The 24,188-nt window shown below is 37.6% G+C and overlaps 1 protein-coding gene across 4 annotated transcripts in view; it reads right to left on the bottom strand.

Annotated features, from left to right (window-relative positions):
- The window catches only part of CEP162 (centrosomal protein 162), a 156,953-nt gene that overhangs the window by 67,829 nt on the left and 64,936 nt on the right, over positions 1–24,188 (bottom strand). For 2 of the 4 annotated variants that reach the window (XM_004270068.4, XM_033428507.2), the window contains exons 1-7: positions 23,581–23,820; positions 22,397–22,512; positions 12,287–12,398; positions 9,211–9,357; positions 8,692–8,875; positions 6,605–6,672; positions 1,292–1,404 (exon numbers count right to left, since the gene is read on the bottom strand). In XM_004270068.4, the coding sequence (XP_004270116.1) occupies positions 1,292–1,404; positions 6,605–6,672; positions 8,692–8,875; positions 9,211–9,357; positions 12,287–12,398; positions 22,397–22,453 (681 nt within the window). In that variant the 5' untranslated portion in view covers positions 22,454–22,512; positions 23,581–23,820. Of the gene's footprint in view, positions 1–1,291; positions 1,405–6,604; positions 6,673–8,691; positions 8,876–9,210; positions 9,358–12,286; positions 12,399–22,396; positions 22,513–23,580; positions 23,822–24,188 lie in introns of those variants that run through there. The other 2 variants (XM_049695336.1, XM_033428509.2) reach the window with 2 other exon arrangements.

The raw sequence follows: 24,188 nt of genomic DNA, 5'->3' as shown, positions 1-24,188 counted from the left end.
TAACATGGCTAGTTCACGTAAGATTCCTGCTATTATAATATCACCATTTTCCCTATTGATCAAAATTAATGATCAAATATAAGTTGCACTCATCATTTCATCTACATTTTGAGACAAAATCTTCAAAAAAGGCAGGCCATCAAATGGCAAGATAGTTGAAATTTGTCAAAATTATAGGTTCCCTTAGAGTAAGTTTTCTAATTGTGTCACCTGTATTCTCCACTTGGATAGGCAGTGTATAGGATCCACCCATAAGAGCAGAGCTTTCATTCCTTCCTATTTTGACCCTTACTCAGACGGCTCTCTACTAGGCTTCCACATTTAGGTGGACACTTTTTTATACAGACTATACTTTCTTAATATACCAAACTATTGTGCCCTCTACTGACCTATTTGTTTTTCTAGTAGAAATTACTGTAATACAAAGTATTGTAATTGCCATATTCCAAGTATGAATCCCATTAACTTTCTAAGCATAATTATCAGATCGCTTTAACCTTCATGTATTTCTAAGGTCATATTCTTTTCTCCCACAAACTGAGTGACATAATGATACCAAGGAAAAGTACTAGGTAAACTAAAAAATAAGAGTATTTCTTAATACCCAGAAAGTGATCCCTGCTTTTATTTAGAGTCTATGGTTTCAAATATGTTCAAAACATCTAGTCCTAACATACAGTTGCAAAAGAGACTGTATCCAGATCAAAACCAATATAACAAATAGTAATTGTCCTACTGGTTACTATTAGGTAGCTTCAAGGATAAGTTCTGTCTGGCAGGCAATATGGAGTAGTACCCTTAGCCAGTCTTGGTAGCCAATTCTTGGTAAGAACTGAGAAACAAGAGAATTAGAGTACAACAACACTTAATGTGAATGGAATAGTTTAGTTTACAATCTTAGCCCAGTAAGTTTCCGGCAGTAATGTCACTATTAGCATAAATACTGAGGCAGCTATGTATTGCACTTCACAAGGACAAGACCTACCAAAGAAAAGTATAGTTTAATATACCTGTTTAAAAATTAGATTTGAGATTTTAATGAAGTTTTCCATTTCTAAAGCTTAAGGAAACTTGCCAAAAGAAATCTTTCAGAAAATCATCAACTGCCATGTATTTCATTAAGATTTAAATTTACACCTGAGTTAAGAAAACGTCTGAGTATTAAGAGACCTATAACTTTACAACGAGCTAGATTATAAAGAACTCTGTATTTTGAGCTCTTTATACAGCAGCAGTCAGCTAAGGTGATGAAAGAAGTTTCCAAACTGTCAAACATATAATTGATACATACCTGTTTAGGTACATTTATTTTTTCTGATTTGGAATTTTCTTTGGAATTAGTCTCTTCTTTAGGAGTCAAAGGTACATCAATATCCTCATCTTCAAAATCATCACTATAATTTTCTGAAGAAAATAGTTTTAAAAATACAAGGATCATACTGTCAAAAAAGTCAACTTACATGAAAATATTACTGATTTCCAAAAGAAGTCTGCATAAGAGTAATTTATTTAAATGTTAACATAAAGATACCTTGAAGAACATACTTTTTTGGGCAAAGATTTAAAGAGAATTCAATTCGTAAGACTTGGGTTTTATTTTTGTACTTTCAAACAGTTATCAGTTTTACATTTTTAATATTTTGTATAATTAACCAACTGAAAATTTCTAGAGCTGTTCAAGAAATTTTATATCTTTAAAGAAAACTTCAATTACTTGATTTTTTAAAGACAAAAATCTCAAAATTGCTTACTTATAAAAGGGAACACTTTTGTGAAATCTTGACACTCTTAAACAAAAGGTTGGATTTTGCTTATTTTTTTAAGTTGATTTTTTTTGTCTTTATAGGTATCTCTTCTGTAACCCTTAAGCAGTTCTTATGAAAGGTCTATCTCTGACCCCTCCCTCAGGTAAATACTAGCCTTATATGACCTCCACTGTTTCTTAATCCTGGGCACTTCTCAGCTAAAGTCCCACATTATATCTCAATGGCTTTGTAGCAGAAGGGAAAGGTGTGTCCATGTTAATATGATGCCATCAAGCTACTTATGGCAAAGGTGGGCAGGCACTATCTGCCAGGATCTCTTCATCAATTTTTAATTCGTTGTTTACAGCCGTTAAATCAAAGGACTGACTGAGATTTGTGGGCTATAGAACAGGAATAGCCTTTTCAGAGTGGAACTGATCATTCATAATCTTATTTGTATTTCAAAAGTCAGATCACATTCAGAGACAGGATGGCCTGATGGGAGAAAGACTGCACGAGGTACAAGAGAGTCTGCTTCTGGAATGGCCATCCTTCAGTCTTCTCTTAGAAGAGAGGGGACAACTTGAATGTGATTAACGATGGAAGTCTGAAAATAATTAAGTTAAACAGAGGTGCTTTCAGTGAGATCTACTTACAGAAACATCTCCATGTTAGTTCATAAGGAATACAATGGTGGAACAGCATGGGTATTGTGACTTAGGTAGATAAGCTAGGTGAGTTGGTTAACTACATCAATATCTACATTCTGAGGACGAGAAGCACACCTTTCCTTCTCTTCTATATAAGAAAGAACACTGCCTGGGATTTTCTAAATATCAGTAGACATAATTCAATTCACAAAACAGTTACTGAGAAATTACCTTGTATTAGACAAATTCTAGATGCTAGGACCAATATCAGATGATTAAGATCCTAATATTCTAGTGGGAATCACTGAATTTTAAGTACCTCAGTGATTAGTCTTTCTTAAGTAAAGATGATAAAACAAGGAGAGAGGAGACAAGGGAGGGTATGACAATGAACTCAGACAACTACTTGGGATTTGGGAACTATGTGAAATCAATGGAGGGGGATGCAGCGTTTGTGTCACTGCAAAGAAGCAGTATAAGAAACAGTTTGGGTAGTGTGGCATAGTGCTTAGAGCATGACCAGGAGCCAGAAGACTTGGATTCAATTCCTGGTTCTACTGTTCTCAGCTGCAGAACCAAAAGCAGGTCACAAACCCTCTTTGCCTCATTTTTCCCATCTGTAAAGTAGGGATGATAATAGTACTTATTTCAGAGGGTTGCTGAGGAGATTAACAGTTAAAGTGTTATATAATATGTAGTATATATCAGTGTTAGCCATTATGTTTAGCAGTAGTAATTATCTTTGTTAGTATTATTATAGCTTGTGTTGCACTTAATCTGAATTGAAAGTTAATAAAGCCAAATATTATTTCTGATTAAGAAAACTCCTAATCTAATGTGCATTTTTCAAAACTACATTTTGTTAGTTGCACTTACTAACTGAATAGTCTGTAGGCAAATACTATTGTCCAACATATAAAAGACCAACCTCCTCCTCATGAATTTGTCATGATTAAACTAGGTTTGAAGCAAGAAGGAAATGCCACTGGTAGTCACAGAGAGAAATGAGACAGGACAAGAAATAACAGGAAGGAAAACAGCATATCAGAGACTTCTGAAAGAAACACCAAGGGAGATTAAGTTTATATAAAAATGGAAGAATAAAACCCAATTGAAAAGGTGGTTCTCATATGAAAAATATCAGAGACAATAATATCCAGCTCTTTCACACTGTTTGGGAAACAATGAGAATATTAATTTTTATCATTCTGACCTTTTGACAGGAAGATGTTACACATGTTATATGTTTCTACTATTATATTCCATACCCTTGTAACTTTGAAAAGATTATTTGCGTAAACAGAAAATAGGTAAACAATTCTCAATGTAAAAGATCTAAAAGATACATTTTAGAGACATTTTTCATTCTCTGTTGGAAAATTTGGCTGTGAATTTTAATTTAAGTATGATGCAATCTAGAGGACTTTCTCCTCTACCATCTTGGATATCAAGGACTTTGTAAATAATGAGTAAAATGGACAAAATATATGAAACAATTGTTTTCAGACACTGGACAATCGATAGCACAAAAATATGATTCCCAAGAAAGATAACAAGTGAGCTGAGCCCTACGTTCACTAGAAGGTATGTACATCCTGGAGCGCTGAGCAGGGAGGAGGAGATCAGGAAGGTCTCACTGTGTTAAGGATACAGAGATAAGAGTACAGAAAAGACAAGGTGATTAGAAGCTGCAGGGGAGTGATAGAGAAGGTACTGATGCAGAAATAGAGCACTAGAAATCTACATGGAGTAGATTTCTGAATCTTTCCTGGAGTCTTTCCTGAATACTGAGTCATGTATGTGCAGCTGGAGCAGAGAATAACTGGGAAGCTGCAGGCTAGACAGACAGTTCCCAGAGTTCGCACAGGGTAAGGAGATTCTGAAGCTCTAACCAGCTTAAGTGGAAAAAATCCTCATTGTCCAGTAGGGGCATTCAGTGGAAATCTCAGGAGGGCTGTGTGTGAGTAGCAGGGTCAAACTCTGCTAGACTAAGTAAGGATCCTCTTGACGTCTCCTAACAAAGCAGAAGAAAAGGCTTGAAAGGATCAAGCTATCTGCCAGAACAAAGCTCAATACTCCTTAAAAGAAGAAAACAAGATCCAGACACTCAACAATGTAAAAAATCTATAATATATTCAACACTCAGTTAAAAAATTACTAGAATTACAAGGAGGAAAAAGTGACCACAACTAGGAGAAGCAGCAGCCAACAGAACGAGACCCAGAAATGAACAAATACTGGGATCAGCAGAATATACTCAATGTTGGGGACTTGTAAACATACTAAAGAGATGAAAAAACAAATCCAAAAGAAACTTCTAGAGTCAAAGGAAAAAAGGATCATTCAATGAATTAACAAAACATTAAAGAAAAGAAGAAAAAAAATCAGTGAACTTAAGACACTGCAATAAAAACTGAAGCAGAGAGGAGAAAAGGTTTAAAAAATGAGATAGTCTTAGTGACCTGTGGGACAAAATTTAACTTTCTAACATACTTGTAATTAGGATCAGAAAGCAAGGGGTGGCAGAAATGATATTTGAATAATTAATGGCAAAAACATTTTTTGATTTTGATGGAAACTATGAATTCACAAATCAATTGATGCTGAACCAGCTCCAAACAGGATAAATACAAGAAACAAACAGGATAAATACAAGAAAAGTACACCAAGATCATCCTCATCAAATTGCCACAAAACTGGCCTAAAGAGAAAAATTTGAAAACAGAGGGAAAAGAAGACAATATATATACAAAATCACAATAACAGGAATTACCACTGACTGCTCATGAGAAATAATGTCAGAGGACAATAGAATGAAATCATTAAAGTGCTCAAAGAAATAAAAACTACCTACAATTTTATATCAAGCAAAAGTGTTCTTCAAAAACAAAGGCAAAATATACTTTCAGATAAACAAAACCTCAGAGAAATTATCCCTAGTAGACCTGCACTGCAAGAAAATTTAAGGAGGTTTTTCATGCTGAACAAAAATAATACTAGATAGAAACTCAAAATAATACTAGATAGCAACTATTTGGAAGTTGGTAAGAGAAGAAGTCTTAAAAGTTCTCATCACAAGAAAAAATAATTTTTTGTAATTATGTAAAGTGACAGATGTTAACTAGACTTATTATGGTGCTCATTTCACAATGTATAGATATTAAATCATTATGTTGTACACCTGAAATTAATATGTTATATATGTCGATTATATCTTAATTTTAAAATAAACTTTTAAAATTCATTTCAAAATAAAAAGTTAAAAAAAAAGAAACTCAAATCTATGCAAAGAAATACAAGTCATTGGGAACGGTAAATACATGGATAAATATAAATTTTTACATATGTATACATTTTTTTACCTTCCTTTAAATTTTGATTAACAGATTGTTAAAAGCAATAATAATAATGATAATAGTAATAATACTGCTGTATTGTGGGGTTTTTAAGACATGTAGAAGAAAAATGTATGCCAAAAATAGCAAAAAGGTTGGGGGAAGTTTACTGTTAAGATTCATGTAATGTGGTATAATGTTATTTGAAAGTAGACTCTAGTAAGATAAAGATGCATATTGTGAATCACAGGGCAACTAAGAAAAAAATACAGCAAAGAAGTACAACTAACAACCCAAAAGAAGGGTTAAGATGGAATGGTATAAATACTCAATCCAATAAAATGTAGCACAAAAGCAATAACCAAAAAAAGATGGGAAGATAAAAAAAATGAATGGCAAAACAGTAAATAACCATACCAATGAATATATTTTTGCAAAGGGTAGAAACATTTCAATTAAAAGTCTGAGACTGTCAGATTGGCTATAAAAGCAAAACTCAGCTATACGCTACCAAAAGAAAACCATTTAAAATACAGAAACACAGACACATTAAAAGTCAAACGATGGAAAAAGACACACCTCCCTCACCATGCTTTGGAGGTATTTGTCCTGACTGCACACATTCTTCTGGTCCTAGCACAAAAGTCCTTTTTCTGTCTTCCAAATGGGTCCACTACCCACTCCCAACAAATGAAGCAGTCCTGCACTTACAACAATTTTAGTAGCTCTAATTGTGCTGTAGGCAACTCACTCTACCTGTTCAAGCTCTTTCCAAGATAATATGATTTTCCTTTTATTTTTCTCTTATCAATATCTTTATTAAAAGCTATATTATCTTTTCAAATACTGTAAATTTTAGAACCATTGAAATTACCTGCCAGTTCTTCATGTTTTGATTCATCCTCATGTTTATCTTCAGTCAGTTCCACATTAGCTTGATTACTGGAAAAATATTTACTTAATTTAGTATTACATGTTAATAATACATTACCATGCAATATTTTGTGTATATTTTTAAAAACCTCTAACATTACATATTTCTTCTCAAGTACTTTTGTTCTAGCAAAAGCTAAAAATCTGGAAGCTATGAGGGAAATGTTTTGAAAATAAAGGATCTAAGACTAATTGTAGTTGCCAAAGTAATACAAAGGGGGAAAAATTCCATTTTCTTAATTTTATACACAAATATACACAATTTTATACATAAATATGTGCATTTACATTTCTCAGGGCCCAGCCAGCCTTTCTACGCTAAAGATTAGGAACTGACCACAAGCTGTAAGAATCAGTGAAGTCTATGTGGAGACCAGAAAAAAACCGCCAGAATCAGCATTTACATGCTAAGAAGCAATTTCATCCTGAAATGGAAGCTGAAAGAGAGAGCCTTGAGCCAGTAAATACTCAGCAAGGTGACGAGAGCTACTTTTAATTATATTGGATATATTAGTTCATATACTGCCTTCCTTCAAACCAAAGAATCAGTTCTACCTTTTTCAGTCCCCCAACCATGGCTTTAGTGAGATCATTAGCAGATCAAGAAACTATAAACTCTAATTAGCAGAAAATACCATTGCATACTCAATACACTACTGCACTCTGACTAGGCTGTTCTTGCGTAGAAATACCAGTAGTTAAGAATATCGTTAACAACAAAGAAATGTTAAGAAATATTGCAAAGGGGCAAAAACTTGTGGCCAGCAAACCTGTGTATGTTTAATCTGTGTCACTGTTAGGACAGGCAACCACCATGGGCCCTGATGGTCCCTAGGTGTTCTTGCTGGGTATGCCAAGAACGCAAGGCACAGACCCTCCCCCTCCTAGGTCATTTCTCAGGGTTGTGTGCACTGAGTAACTTTGAGAGATGAGGCAATGTTTCTGCCCCCAAAGCAGGCTTGTTTCCGCTTACTCTAAAGCAAAGATTCCCCAAGCTCAGTGACCCTCTCCTGTAAAGCAACCCATTGCACTGGCAAACAGCCATCATGGACCCCGTGAACCTTGTGGGGCATGGGAAACTAAGGCAAATAAACGTGACCCTCAGGTCCTGCTTTTGTGATGAGAAATAAAGTCCATTTGTTTCTGACCCAGGAATCTTGTGTCTATTGTCAGCATTCATAAAACTGGCAGGCTGACTTGTCAGCTTGCAAGTAGGGTAAAAATCTCAGACACAGTTCATAAGGGTCACTGCTTTGTCCGCTGTCCAAGAAAATAAGCATCTTGAGGAGACCAGGCACTCTAATGACCAGAGGCTATGAGTCTCCTGACCCTTAATTTAAATATAGTTTGATGTTCTTAAAATCTTAAAATTGTAATCTGGCTTCCATTTATAACTTAAAAAATTAAATGGAAAACTGAAACTGAGGAAATTAAAGATATAAGGTTTCAAAGAAGTCTTGAGAATGCCAAAGGTCTGCGGCACTTACAAGGCACCAGCTTAGTCAATTAGTAGAATTTCCAGGATAAATGAGGTCCCCTAATAATCATTAGGGTCAACCATACACAAAGGGAGGACACAAACCAAATCGGTCTTTGCTCCCTGTTTCCTCCTTCCCTTTTTGTTCCTGTTTCCCCTGAGTTTATAATAGCTACCAGGCTGGACTCTCTTACTGATCTTACCTCTGGAAAATCACTTAATAAATTATCTTCCTAGTTAGGTCTATTTGGCAATGTGCTATTCATTTCAAAAGTACCTCATGCATGAAATTTCAGATCTCTAGAGGTTCTCAAATACACATCAACATTTTCCAGCCTATATATATATATGTATATATAAATCATATTCTACACACACACACGTAAGCTACCCCTGACCAAAATAATGAAGAGAAAATAGAATTAAAATTAAGATTTAAATTTTGCCTGTTATATATGTTTACCCCTTCAATTCCATACATCTACCAGCCTTTCAAAAATATAAAGACACAAAAATCACTCAATGATTAGTTTATATTGTATTTACATTACCTATGTAAAGCTTTAAAATGTGTGGAGTCATTAGAATCCAATTCTTTATTTAATCTGGAGTAATCAATGGAAGATGTGAAGCCTTTCTCAAGCCTGGCAAAAAATTGCTCTTTTTCCTCTTGCTCTGCTAATGTGTCCAATCCCAATCCAAGAATGCTCTGATTGAGCTCAGGAACTACTATCTCTAAATGGAAAGCACAAATATATTTCATTAACACATAGAATTTTGAAAAAATTAATTTTAATGATGCATTTATTGACATTACATAGTCAGACTTCAAAAAATTTGAAACATATTTCACTTAATCTCTTACTCAAATATAGCTTTAAATTCATTATAATACGTAAGGCTATGAAGCTTCTCCAGGGGTATAATTCTAAACCTTCTAGGAAGATATTAAATCTGTCTACACGCTTCAGTAAAGGAAGCTCCAAGATAGTTATGAGTTAACTTTCCTAAAAGTCCTGATTATAAGCATAGTAATTAACCTGTCAACTCACATCCCTCACAATTCTTACCATTGGCCTCTAAGCTGTCAATACTTAAGATAGAGGTTCCACTGCTCTTAAGAAACTGAATCCTTTCAGCAGATTCCTCTTCTATTTCCATAATAGGCTGAGGAGTCTTCTTTGTTTTCAAATAGCTTACATTTGTTCCAAGTAGTCCTGGGATGGGATTTAATATAGTTGGATATTTATGTTAAGAGAATTGTTTTGACTACTATGCCAACACAGTAGCACTGTTATACTAGCTTAGACTAGTTGTACTGTTATATTAGTTATACTAGTAGACCGTAGCTATGAAATAAATCTGGTCTATGAAATAAAAATCCACCAGACCCAAAATTCACAAAACAAAAATTATAATTCTATTTGACTGCAGTGCATCTTATTAAGTGGAATATTTCAACAACTTGCATAATGAGACGAGATTTTTTAAAAATGATTTTGAAGCACAAGTACTTAATACAGTATACCATGCCACTTGGGGAAGTAATCCCAGGGCAGGAGTCAACGGTCAGACCACTCTCATCTACATAGGCCGGGGGTAGGGTTTTGCTCTTCATTCTAAAAGCACTAGAAAACACTGGAAAAATTATACAATATCAAAATTTCTTTATCCTAGCAGTATATATTTGTTGTAAAAAACTGATATATGGGAAAAAATAACTATATTATATGATACAAATAATAAGATTAGAAAAATACCACTTTTGCTTAGAAGGAAGCCTTATTGAGAAGTTACAAATTGTGATTTCAATTTCCTACTTAGCATCCTATTGGAGAGGCTTTAGAAACAAATTATTTTATGGCTCTGTGTGAATAATGGTTTTAACTGATCCAGTAACAGCTGGAGAAAATCAGGAGATATATCTATAGGCACTTCAAATGAAAACATACACGCCAAGGTCAGGGTGCCGTCGGGGCATCTGTCCAGGGTCTCAGCCCGGCTCTGAAGATGGACTCAGGGATGTGACCCACACTAACCAACCTCATTTGAGACTAATATAACTGAAACCAAGATCCAATTCAGTTATTTATAATGAAGAGTATAACCAGTAGGAGAATTAGACGGTTTCACTAACTAGACAGAACATATTGTCCTTATGGCAACTGAAAGAGAAAGCAAAATTATAAGGTTGAAGAAGCTCAATGTTGATGTTTAATGGCATCTATGTAAGATTGGGAATGCATTCCTCTCAAAAGGGGTGTTCAATTCTCCCTTAGAAGCTTCTATACTCTTGATGGCAGGAATCATATTTAGTTTTTGCATACTAGTGCCAAGTACTCAGAACATAACATGAACTCAATAAACATTTGTGACTGAACCAGGGACCAGGTTATACCCCTAAGCGGAGGAACCTTCTTCCGCTGTGTTTAAATGGACACTGTCAAAGTCTCCTTCCTAAGTATCCTTTGCATCCTTTACTAATCAAATCCACTCTGATTGATACATTCTTTTCTTCTTCTTCTTCTTTTTTTTTTTTTGCGGCACGCGGGCCTCTCACTGCTGTGGTCTCTCCCGCCGCAGAGCACAGGCTCCGGACGCGCAGGCCCAGTGGCCATGGCCCACGGGCCCAGCCGCTCCGCGGCATGCGGGATCCTCCCGGACCGGGGCACAAACCCGCATCCCCTGCATCGGCAGGCGGACTCTCAACCACTACGCCACCAGGGAAGCCCCCGATACATTCTTTTTAAAAACAATTTAGTATCTTTAGTCAGGTTACATTTAAGTGTTGGTCTAGGACCTATTCTTTCCCTTTAGGGTGAGTTTGCATACTCCATCTCTGATTCATTACTTTCTAGATAAAGATTTTAATGCTAAATAAGTCACAAATCATTGTCAATTATTTCAATAGTACTTAATCATATAATATCCTTTTCAAGCATCAATAGGGGGAAAGATTCTAAAACATAATTCTTCACATGCAAACTTTAGCACTGTGCGTCGTTTATGGATTTATGAAAACACATTGTACTTTTCAATAAGGCAATTCCTTACTGTAAAGTATTAAGAAGAACAGAGAAGTGACTATCAAATTCACAGTAACATTTATTAAACACATTTATTATTTACTGTTGAGGGTCAAGGAGCACAAGGAAAAAGAAGAGATATAGAAATCCTATCAGTTCATAAAATGGTGCTTAGTGATACACAAATATTGTGAACATAGGTACTTAACAGAGGTAGTCTGAGGATCCTTGCGAATACAGCAGTATCATATATAGTAGCTATACTGAAGAAAACACCCAGAGAGTAATTTTCTATTTGTAAAGATGTGAGTAGGAATAGTTCCAAAAAAGATATACGCATGTGCTAGACAGGATCAATAATGAGTTATTTACTATTAAGGTAATAAAATTATTTTTTTCTACTGTCATTAACAGAGAGCAATACCAAAATCTATATATTTGTTAAAATCTTCCCAATGCAGTGACATTAATACATTGTCAGAATATTTTATTAAATCACTTTAAATCAATTTACCATTAAACATGATAATATATAAATATACCTAACAGTATTCACCAGCTTAAATTGAGGAACGATAAATTATTTCAATGTAAAATAATCTGATAATGCAGAAACACAGATTCCCTATTATATAAAAAATATATCATAAAGTAATATGAAAATCAAGTCAAACTTCAAAAATTCACACTATTAGTATTATTTTCCTTATATATTTATTAAAAGCATGGTAAGAAAATCCAGAATTAAAAGTCTTGTCTGGGCTTCCCTGGTGGCGCAGTGGTTGAGAATCTGCCTGCTAATGCAGGGGACATGGGTTCGAGCCCTGGTCTGGGAAGATCCCACATGCCGCGGAGCAACTAGGCCCGTGAGCCACAACTACTGAGCCTGCACGTATGGAGCCTGTGCTCTGCAACAAGAAAGGCCACAACAGTGAGAGGCCCGTGCACTGCGATGAAGAGTGGTCCCCGCTTGCCACAACTAGAGAAAGCCCTCGCACAGAAACGAAGACCCAACACAGCCAAAAATAAACAAACAAATGTGGGGTTTAAAAAAAAAAAAAAAGTCTTGACTGCCCCCCTGTGGTCAAATAACTTAAAATTAAAAATCAGCAATATTTACCACCATCTTCAAATTCATCTTCAGTTATCCACCATGGCACTGTATCATTCTTCTTCACTTCTTTAGGTTGTCTAGGTGTTTTATTTGAATTTTCAAAAGAATCATCTGAAAGCTAAATCATATACAAGCTAGTGAATTTTAAATTCAAGAATCCCAGATTTATCACTGAAAATGTTTCTTTGTTCTCTGATATTTCAGTTATCACCTAAACATTCTCAGCAATTATGTATAAATTCATATATTTCTAGACTTATAGGGTCAAAATAACTTAAACATCAAGAATACATCTCTGAACACTGATTTCATACCCAGAACTAAACAAGCAGACGAAACAAGGAGAAAAACATCAACAATAAAAACAAAGAAATAAAAAACTTGATCAAGAAACCTAATCAGGAAGGAATAAAAGGATATAATCCTTTTTTAGACACTATCTCGGGTCTAAGAATAAATAATGATTGTGCAAAATCACCTAGCATCACTCTAGAGGAACACAAAATTCTAAGACCAGGAAGAACTGAGTGTGAGGTGTTTACCAGAGAAATTTGCATTTGTCACAATGATAATAAACTTTAATAAACTTTTATTTGTCCTTTTCTACTCTTCAGGTTCAAATCTTACTACAATCCTAAACCCCTACTCTAACCCCGATCTACCACCCTTACTCTCAGCCAATAACTTGGGCTCTCTCTTCACAGAGAAAATAAAGACCTTAGGTCAAAAACCACCTTCCTTCTCCTTCCCCTCACTCCACCACTAAACTCACCCGTTAAGACACTGCTTTCCTCTCTCAGAAGAGCAATTCTTTCCTCCACTCCCAGGAGAACCTGCAGAGGGGCCACCTCCCGCCTCACCAAGTTCTCGCTTGCTGGGTTATCCTAATGCATCTCTGCACCTCACTCCCTCCGCAATCTCCTTGCCCTCCTCCCCTCAGGTTATAAACTTGCTCATCACTGCATCCCCAGGGCCTAGCACAGCACCTGGCATAATTGTATAGTATAAGAATGAACACTTGGGCTTCCCTGGTGGCGCAGTGGTTGAGAGTCTGCCTGCCAATGCAGGGGACACGGGTTCGTGCCCCAGTCCGGGAAGATCCCACATACCGCGGAGCGGCTGGGCCCGTGAGCCATGGCCGCTGAGCCTGCACTCCGCAACGAGAGAGGCCACAACAGTGAGAGGCCCGTGTACCGCAAAAAAAAAAAAAAAAGAATGAACACTTAACTCTACCCTACTTAAAAAAACCAAAACAAACAAACAAAACAAAGCAAACAGGCAAAGTTCCTTACTCCTACCTCCCTTTCATTCTATCTATCATCTTTCCTTTATGTACATTCTAACTTCTCCAGGTCACTGTTAAACCCCTTAAAATCTGGTCCCCATCCAAAAGAGCTCTCCTCAGTCACCACAGGCCTCCTACATGCCACAAATAAAGGATGACTGTCAGTCACCTCCCTGATCATACCATGGAGTTTGACATGGTGACCAACTCTCACTTCGAGCAAATCTCGCCCTTTGACCTCATAGCACCACCTCCTCCAGGTTATACTTCACCTCTGTGACCTTTCCTAACCAACTCTAATAGCTCTTGGCCCTTTTGCCCTTTTCTTTAACACGAGACTTCCCCAGGACTCTGCTCTTGGTCCTTTTTATCCTTATTCTACACGCTTTTTCTGGAGAAGAAATCAACGTTTATTAATTACTTGCCTGCTCTATGTCAGGATCTATACTCAGGTTATTTTAGTCTTTAAATAATCCAGCAGAGATTTACTGATGGGGAAGTAAGTTCAGAGAAGTTAAGCAACTTGTCCAGGTTGTGACTATCAGTAAGTGATACAGAGCTGGGATTCAAACTTGGGTTTCTCTAACTAAGGCCTGTCCACTTTCAAATACTCTATGTCCCCAACTAGGACATTGGTACCTGGGGCACTTCTTAAACTTCTGAGATGACTACACACACATTTCCACCTGCCAACCAAACAACTCTACCCCAGTGACTTGTAAGAATGCCATTTTTAAATCTTCGAAAAGAACTCACTGTCTTCCTTGACCACCAGGCAGGATGAGGGGAGGAGAAAAGAAAGAGTATTCTTTACTCCATCTGAATTTTAGTTGCATCACCTTCCACACAGTCTTATACTTCACTGTCACGCTGAAATGTTCCATTTCTCTCTTTCTATCTCTCGCTGTTTACCAAACTCTGACAATCTGCCTCAGATTCAGTTTTTTCCTCCTAAACCCATGGCTATGTAAAAGTGTGAAATAAGGACTATAAGTTTTTGGAGCCAGACAGATCTGAGTTCAAACTTTTAACTTCAAAATAAGCTAGTTCTGTTGCTTAGGGAAAATTACGCCTCTTTTCAGTTTATACATATATAAAACAAGCATGGCGACACTGACCTTGCAGGGCTGTGGCAAAGATCAGCAAAGAAACAGAGAATGCCCATCCTACTGTCTAATACATAGTAGGTATTCTAACTTCTGACAATCTTCCACAGTGCTTTCTAGGCTACTATCATTAAACACGAAACAAAACAAAACAGCTGGCCGCTCAGTTAACAACAGTGCTCGTGAGGATATGGAGAAACTGGAACTAATATTACTAATACACTGCTGGTGAGAGTAAAATGGCACAGCCGTTTAGGAAACAGTCTGACAGTTCCTCCAAAGGTTAAACATAGAGCTACCATATGACCCAGCATTCCCACTCCTAGGTATACACACAAGAGAAGTGAAAACATACAACCACACAAAAACTTATATACAATTGTCATAGCGGCACTATTCATAATTGCTAGAAAGTGGAAAGAACTCAAATGTCCATCAGCTGATAAGTAGGTAAACAAAATGTGGTAAATCCATACGACGGAATATTATTCAGCTATAAAAAGGAATGAGGTGCTGATAGATATGACAACATAAATGAACCTTGAAATTGTTACGTTAAGTAGAACAAGCTGTAAGAAAGACATATGGAATCGGGTAGGAAGGGAAGAAAAGTGATCAGGTCAGGACCTGTTCCCCAGGGAAGGGACACAGAAAAGGAAGGGGATTAAAAGGCTTGGAAACCCACTCTGGGTAGTAGGTGGCTAGAACCACATATTGGGGGCCACAGCCCTGGGGTCTGCCACTGGGAAGATGAGTCCCCATAGCTGGTTATAAAACCAGTGGGACCAACAGTGGGGCTGTAAGAAACCGAGACTCTGCTCGTGAAGAGTGTGCACATATTTCCTTACTCCCGAAACAAGGTGGAAGAAGCAGAATGAAACTGCACGGGACTCTGGCTGGTTTCCTATGACCACCCTGGCACAAGGCCTGGCCCAAGCCAAACCCCTACTCCAGCCCCTCTTGCTCCAGCACTACTCCTCTCTGGGGCAAAGATGACAATGTGACAATGCTAGGAGAGGAAAGAGTACATGCTTATAGGGAACAGAACCAGCTGGCACCCAACCCTCAGGGCTTCTGCTCCAGCACCTTGGGACTCACTCCCACCCCTCATAGGGTGGTGCTGGCCACTGAGTGAGGAGAAGCCCTGGCTCACACCTGGCTCTGCCTTGAGCCCCTTCGTCTCCAGTCCCACCTCTTACCAAAGTGATAGCTGCCAGCACACCCTGGAGAAAGACACAGCTCCGGCTTACATCAGATCCAGCTCTCCCATCAAAGCCACCAGGCACGTGCAGACTGCACAGGGACACTCCCACAAAGGGGCACCCCTTCAAGATGGGGATAGGTAACTGTTTCACTTAATTTCATAGAGACAGAGAAAGTTAAACAAAATGAGAGGACAGAAGAACTTGTTTCAAACAAAAGAACAAGAAAAACAACTAATGAAACAGAGATAAATAATTTACCAGATAAGAAGTTCAAAGCATTACTAATAAGAATGCTGAAAAAGGAATAGATGAACACAGTGAGTATTTTAACAAAATTAGAAAATATAAAAGAACCAGCCAGAAGTGAAGAATACAACTGTAATGAAAAACACACTAGAACGAATTAACAGCAGACTAGGTGATACAGAAGAATGCATAAGTGATCTGGAAGACAGAATAATGGAAATCACCCAATCAGACATGAAAAAAAAACCAATTTAAAAAATGAAAACAATTTAAGGGAACTCTGAGATACCATCAAGTGTACCAACATTCATACTATAGGTGTCCCAGATGGAGAACCCAGAGAGAAAGGAGTTGAAAATTTATTTGATGAAATTATGGCTGAAAACTTCTTGAACCTGAGTAAGTAATCAGATATCCAGGTACAGGAGGCACAGAGAGTCCCAAATAAAATGAACCCAAATAGACCCACACCAAGACATATCACGATTAAAGTGTTATTAAAACATTAAAAGTTAAAGAGATTATTCTAAAGGCAGCAAGAGAAAAACAAAGAGTCGCATACAAGTGAACCCCACCCCCCAAAAGCTATCAGCTGATTTTTCTGCAGAAACTTTGCAGGCCAGAAGGGAACAGCATGATATATTTAAGGTGCAAAAGGGAAAAACCTAAAACCTAGGATACTCTACCCAGCAAAATTATAATTTGGAATTAAAGGACAGATGAAAAACTTCTGAAACAAGCAAAGACTAGAAGAGTTCATCAATACTAAATTGACCCTAAAGGAAATGTTAAAGGGTCTTCTCTCAGTGGAAAAGAAAATGCTACAACAAGAAGTAGACATGTATAGGAAAAGAAAAACCCCACTAATAATGACAAATATATAGTAAAGGCTGTGGATCAACCACTTAAATAAGCTAGTACAAAGATTCAAAGACAAAAATTGTATAATCAGCTATAACTATAATAAAAAGGTAAGGGATAAACATGAAGATGTAAAATATGACACAAAAACACAAAATGTTGGGGAAGGGAGAAAAAAATGTAGAACTTTTAGAATGTGTTTGAACTTAAATGAAACAAGTTTAAAACAAGTGGATATAACCATAGATCAACATATATGAACCCCATGGTAACCAGAAATACAAACCCAATAATGGACACACAAAAACTGGAGAGAAAGGAGCACAAGCATACCACTAAAGAAAATCATCAAATCACAGGGGTAGAAACAAAAAGAAGGAGAAAAGAACAGAGAGTAAGTACAAAAACCAGGAAAGAGTAACAAAATGGCAGTACGAACATACCTATCAATAATTGCTTTAAATGTGAATGGACTAAATGCTCCACTCAAAAGACATAGGGTGGCTGATTGGACAAAAAAACAAGACCCATCTATATGCTGCTTACAAGAGACTCGCTTCAGAGATAAAGACACACACAGACTGAAAGTGAGGGGCTAGAAGAAGTTATTTCATGCAAATGGAAACAAGACAGCTGGGGTAGCAATACTCATATCAGACGAAACAGACTTTAAAACAAAGTCTATAACAAAAGGCAAGTAGGGCATTGTATAATGATACAGGGATCAATACAAAAGAGGATATAACATTCATTAAAATATATGCAACTAATATAGGAGCATCTAAATATATAAAGCAAATGTTAACAGCTATAAATGGAGAAACTGGCAATAATACAAAAGTAGTAGGGAATGTTAATACCCAATTGGACAGATGGACAGATCATCCAGACAGAAAATCAGTAAGGTAACACTGGCCTTAAATGACAAATTAGACCAGATGGACTAATAGATATCTACAGGATATTCCATCCAAAACCAGCAGAATACACATTATTTTCAAGTGAACATAGAACATTCTCTAGGGCAGACCACATTCTAGGCCACAAAAAAGTCTCAACGAATTTAAGAGGACAGAAATTATATCAAGCATTTTTTCCGATCACCATGGTATAAACTAGATATCAATTATAGGAAGAAAAATGGGAAAAACACAAACATGTGGAGACTAAATGACATGCTACTAAAAACACAATGGGTCAATGAAGAAATCAAAGAGGAAATCAGAAAATACCTTAAGACAAATGAAAATAAAAACACAACTTTCTGAAATTATGGGATGTAGCAAAAGCAGTTCTAAGAGGAATGTTTACAGTGATACAGGCCTACTTTAAGAAACAAGAAAAATCTCAAACAAACAACATAACCTACCATCCAAAGGAATTAGAAAAAGAAGAACAAAGTTCAGTGTCAGCAGAAGAAAGGAAATAATAAATACCAGAGAGGAAATAAATAGAGACCAAAAAAATAAAATAAAATAAATTTTAAAAATCAATGAAACCAAGAGCTGGTTTTTTGAAATAATAAAGAATTTTTTTTTTTTTTTTGGTTGCATGGCATCTTAGTTGTAGCAGGCAGGCTCCCCAGTTGTAGTCACAGGCTCCTTAGTTGAAGCATGCGGGCTCCTCAGCTGTGGCTCCAGGGGTCCTTAGTTTCAGCTTGCCAGCTCCTTAGGTGCAGCTCATGGGCTCCTTAGTTGTGGCTCACAGGCTCCTTAGTCACAGCATGCAGGCTCCCTAGTTATGGCATGTGAATCCCTAGTTGCAGCATGCATGTGGTATCTAGTTCCCTGAACAGGGATCAAACCCGAGCCCTCCACATTGGGAGTGTGGAGTCTTATCCACTGCTCCACCAGGCAGGGAAGTCCCCCGCAAAATTAAGAAAATTGATAAGCCTTAAGCCAGGGGTTCAACAAGAAAAAAGAGGACCCAAACAAACAAAATAAAAAAGAAAGAGGAGAACTAACAACCAATATCACAGATAATAAAATCATAAGACAATACTACAAACAGTTACATATCAACAAATTGGACAACCTAAGAAATGGATTAATTTCTAAAAACATACAATCTTCCAAAACAGAATCAGGAAGACACAGACAATGTGAACAGACCAATCACTAGTAGTATAACTGAATTAGTAATCAGAAACTTCCAGCAAACCAAAGTCCAGGATAGCTTCACAGGAGAATTCCACCAAACATATAAAAAGCTAATATCCTTCTCAACCTATTCCAAAAAACAGAAGAGAGGACACTCCCAAATTCATTCTACAAGGTCACATTACCCTGATATTAGAAACAGACAAAGACACTACAAAAAAAGAAAACTGCAGGCTGATATCTCTGATGAATATAGATGCAGAAATCCTCAACAAACTTAATTCAACAATATATAAAAAGAATCATACACCATGATCAAGTAGGACTTACTCTAGGGATGCAAAGATGGTTCAATATTTGCAAGTCAATCAATGTGATACACCACATTAACAAGTCACATGATCATCTCAATAAATACAGAGAAAGCATTTGACAAAATTCAATATCCATTCATGACAAAAACTCTCATCAAAGTTGGTATCTAAACTCATATCGCAACGTAAAAAAGGTCATTTATGACAAACCCACAGCTAACATCATATTCATTGGTGAAAAACTGAAAGCGCTTCCTCTAAAATCAGGAACAAGATAAGGATGCCCACTCTCACCACTTCTATTTAATAAAGTATTGGAAGTCCTAGTCAGAGCAATCAGACATGAAAAGAAATAAAAGGCTTCCAAATTGAAAGGGAAGATGTAAAGCTGTCAGTATTTGCAGATGGCATGATACTACATATAGAAAACCCTAAAGTCTTCACCAAAAAACTCTCAGAATTAATAAATGGATTCAGCAGCTTTGTAGGATACAAGATTAATATACAGAAATCTGTTGCTTTTCTATACACTAATAATGAACTATCAGAAAGAGTAAGAAAACCATCCTTTTTAAAATCACATCCAAAAGAATAAAATACATAGGAATAAACTTAATCAAGGAGGTGAAAAACTCATAGTCTGAAAACTATAAAACATCGATGAAGGAAACTGAGGATGATACAATGAAATGGCAAGATAGCTCGTGTTCATGGATTGGAAGAATTGATATTGTTAAAATGTCCATGCTACCCAAAGCAAGCTACGGATTTAATGCAATACCTGTCAAAACATGTATGACATTTTTCACAGAACTAGAACAAATAATCCTAAAATTTATACGGAACAACTAAAGACCCTGAAAAGCCAAAGCAATGTTGAGAAAAAAGAACAAAGCTAAAGGTATTAAGCTCCCTGACTTCAGCTCCCTGACTTCAGACTATACTAGGAAGCTCCAGTAATCACAACACAAAAACCAACACATCCATCAACAGAACAGAGAGCCCAGAAATAAACCCGTGCACTTATGGTCAATTAATCTACAACAAAGAAGGCAAGAATTTACATTGGAAAAAAGACAGTCTCTTATTGAAGTAAGTGGTGCTGGGAACACTGGACAGCTACATGTAAAAGAATGAAATTAGAACATTTTCGCACACCATATATCAATACAAAAAAAAACTCAAAATGGAGTAAAGACCTAAGTATAAAATCTGAACCTGGGCTTCCCTGGTGGCGCAGTGGTTGAGAGTCCACCTGCTGATGCAGGGGACACGGGTTCGTGCCCAGGTCTGGGAAGATCCCACATGCCGCAGAGTGGCTGGGCCCGTGAGTCATGGCCGCTGAGCCTGCGCTCCGTAATGGGAGAGGCCACAACAGTGAGAGGCCCGCGTACCGCAAAAAAAAAAAAAAAAAAAACCTGAAACCACAAAACTCCTAGAAGAAAACATAGGCAGAACACTCTGACATAAATTGTAGCAATATTTTTTTGGATCTGTCTCCTAAGGCAAAGGAAACAAAAGCAAAACTAAACATATGGGACCTAATCAAACTTAAAAGCTTTTGCACAGTAAAGGAAACCATCGATAAAATGAAAAGAACCTATAGTAAGGGAGAAAACAATTGCATATCATATGACCAATAAGGGGTTAATATCAAAAAACAAACAAACAAAAAAACCCAACCTGATTAAAAAATGGGCACAAGGTATACACATGGCCAAAAGGCACATGAAAAGATGCTCAGCATTGCTAATCATCAGGGAAATGCAAATCAAAACCACAAATAGATATCACCTCACACCTGTCAGAATGGCTACAAATAGCAAATGCTGGTGAGGATGTAGAGAAAATGGAACCCTTGTACACCGTTAGTGGGAATGTGAATTGGTACAGCCACTATGGAAACAGTATGGAGGTTCCTCAAAAAACTAAAAACAGAACTACTATATGATCCAGTGATTCCACTCCTGCGTATATATCCTAAGAACACAAAAACACTAATTGGAAAAGATAAATGCATCCCAATGTTCATAGCAGCATTATTTACACTATCAAAGATATGGAAGTGTTCGTCAATAGATGAATGGATAAAGAAGGTGTGGTATACAGATATATGATGGAATGTTACTTAACCATAAAAAGAATGAAATTTTGTCATTTGAAACAGCATGGATGGACCTGGAGGGTACTATGCTTAGTGAAATAAGTCAGAGAAGAACAAACACTGTATGTTATCACTTATATGTGGAATCTCAAAAATAAAACAAATGAATATAACAAAGCAGAAAACAGACTCAGATATAGACAACAAACTAGTGGGTACCAGTGGGAAGAGAGAAAGGAGGAGGGGCAAAATAGGGGTAGGAGTAGGGATTAAAATGCACAAACTACTATGAATAAAATAAATAAGCTACAAGTATATATCATGCAGCACAGGGAGTACAGCCAGTATTTTATAATAACTTTAAATGGAGTATAATCTATTAAAAATGAATCACTGTTTGAACTAATATAATATTGTACATGAACTCTACTTAAATAAAAAAAATACAGCTGTCATGTCAAAAACCATTCATTCTTAAGGGAGGCAGAAAAGAGAGCTAAACAAGTGAAATAATGAATGGTTCTAAGAGCTACATGGAGAATGAGCTACATGGAAAATTAAGAACATGGTATAAGAAGGAACTTGGTAGTTACTTTTTTACTGGATCAACAGAAAAAAACCTCTCTTAGGTAGTAATTTTAAAAAGAGATCTTCACCATCCAGGTAAAGGATAGAGGAATAGACAGCATTATTGGCAGAGGGAACTGTTGCAGTAGCCTAGTGAGATGATGGTGTCCTGGATTAGGTAAGTTGCAGTGAAAAGGGAGAGAACTAGAGGGATGATAGATATATTTTGGAAACAGGTGACAGAGCTTGATGATAGGCTGATTGCATCCTAGAAGACTGAGTTTCTTGTAGGACTATTTACAATATAGCTTTTAAAAATATAAACTTACCTCTTTCATGAACTGTTCAAACTCTTCATCCAGCTCTTCTTTGGAATAGTGGGCCATTATCAATAATTTTCCCTTCCCAAAGTAAACATTCCAAAGTATTTACAACACTGGAAACACTAAATGGCAAGAGATAATAAACATCCTTTAAGGAAATCCAAATCACATCATAAAAACCGTCAGCCTTGAACTTCAGACATTTCTCTTATGATTTAGCATATACACACAATTACTTACCAGTAAATTGGACAAGAGATTTTTAATTCATTAATAAAACTGATTTGAAAAAGCAGCTTTCACAGTTTGACTTAGAGTTGAGAATTACATTTTCATTCTTAACATAGTTGTTAAAAAGTGGCCTCGAGAATATTTCCTAAATCTATGCATATTAGCGTGTGTGTGTGTGTGTGTGTGTGTGTGTGTGTTATTTAACATCCCTTAAATAAACCAGGGCTTCTCAAGGAAACTTTTAAAAAGTAAAAACTAGCAAATCCAAAAGACTGTTTCCCTTTTGCAAAGCGCAGGACAGAGTTTGTGCCATCTTATCATTCCACTAGTTATTTAACAATCCATATTAAAAAGTTTTGAAAAATAGACTGTTTCCTGATATGGGGGCGTTTCCAGATACAAATTTCTGGATTAATACCTTAAGACTCAGAATCTACCTATAACAAAGTTAATGGAGCAAATTAAAACAAATTATGTTTCTCTTGGACGGAGGGAAGGTCAACAAAAACTACGCAATGGTGACTTGCAATGCTCAACTCTCCCCAGTCTCCCTAAAGAACCCAACTTCGGATCTGCGTCAGCTTCTGGACCGTAACTCCATGAGGCAGCTCCGACCTCAGCTTCCTTTTGTGGAGGCGGGAGGTGTGGAGATCTGGTCAATACGTTGCTCAGCCTGCGCGGTAACACCTCCTCCCCCTCATTTTCATTTCTGTTCAGTTCAGTGTGTGGGCGGTTAAGGTCTTAGCCCCAAATTGTGGGTCAAATGCGGGTCCCACTCAGAGGGTCCCAGGCCCCAGGAAGCGCGGGCTCCGGAGTCGGCGGGAAGACAAAGACGCGCCCGCAGCGGAGCCGGGGTGGAGGAAGGGAGTGACCCGAAACTAAAGCCCTGAGCAGCGGGTCTGAGCACAGTCTGGGCCCTGCTGAACCGAGTAGAAAGCAAGTATCCACGCCTCACCTACCTTTGCTTCTGAATTCCCCGCTTTCCCGGACGGTCTGAGGGGGCCCAGCAGTTGCCGGGGTAACTGACGTCAGCCGCCAGGCTCCGGAGTCACATGACCCGAGCTGGTCACGTGGCTCGCGGGAACAGAGGGGCAGCGGTGAGTGTCTCTTCGGCTCTACAAGCGCAGGGTGGAGTGGTCGTGGCTCAGCAGGACGATCTGGCGGGTTGGAGCCGCCGCCGCTGCTGCACCAGTGGAGACTCCGTGCCCTTCTCTGTGCTTCTTGGGGTGGTGGATGGACGACAGGGTCGCGAGCGCCGTAACAGGCGTGGTGGGTGTGGCAGGTGCGCCCGTGGCTTCCTGGGAAATGTAGTTTAGCTCCCCTGCTCCTTGTCTTTCCGCATTTCTCATCCCTTCTCACCTCTCCCTAACAGTTGCCTCCTGTGTCGTTTCGGCTTTCTGCTTTACAAGCGGAAGCCTTGAAAAAAATTAACTTATTGGGTGATTTCCTTCACGTGCAAAGCCCTGCGTGGGCGTTGTAAGAGAACCTGTAACCTTTTATGAAGAACTCTGTTGCCAGGATAGGGACTCTGTTCCACCATCTAGTGGACAAGAAATTGAAAATACAC

The sequence above is a fragment of the Orcinus orca genome, chromosome 12, assembly GCF_937001465.1.
Source record: "Orcinus orca chromosome 12, mOrcOrc1.1, whole genome shotgun sequence".
NCBI lineage: Eukaryota > Metazoa > Chordata > Mammalia > Artiodactyla > Delphinidae > Orcinus > Orcinus orca.
The sequence above is the reverse complement of the archived record's forward strand: the minus strand, read 5'-3'. Positions and strand labels throughout refer to the sequence as shown.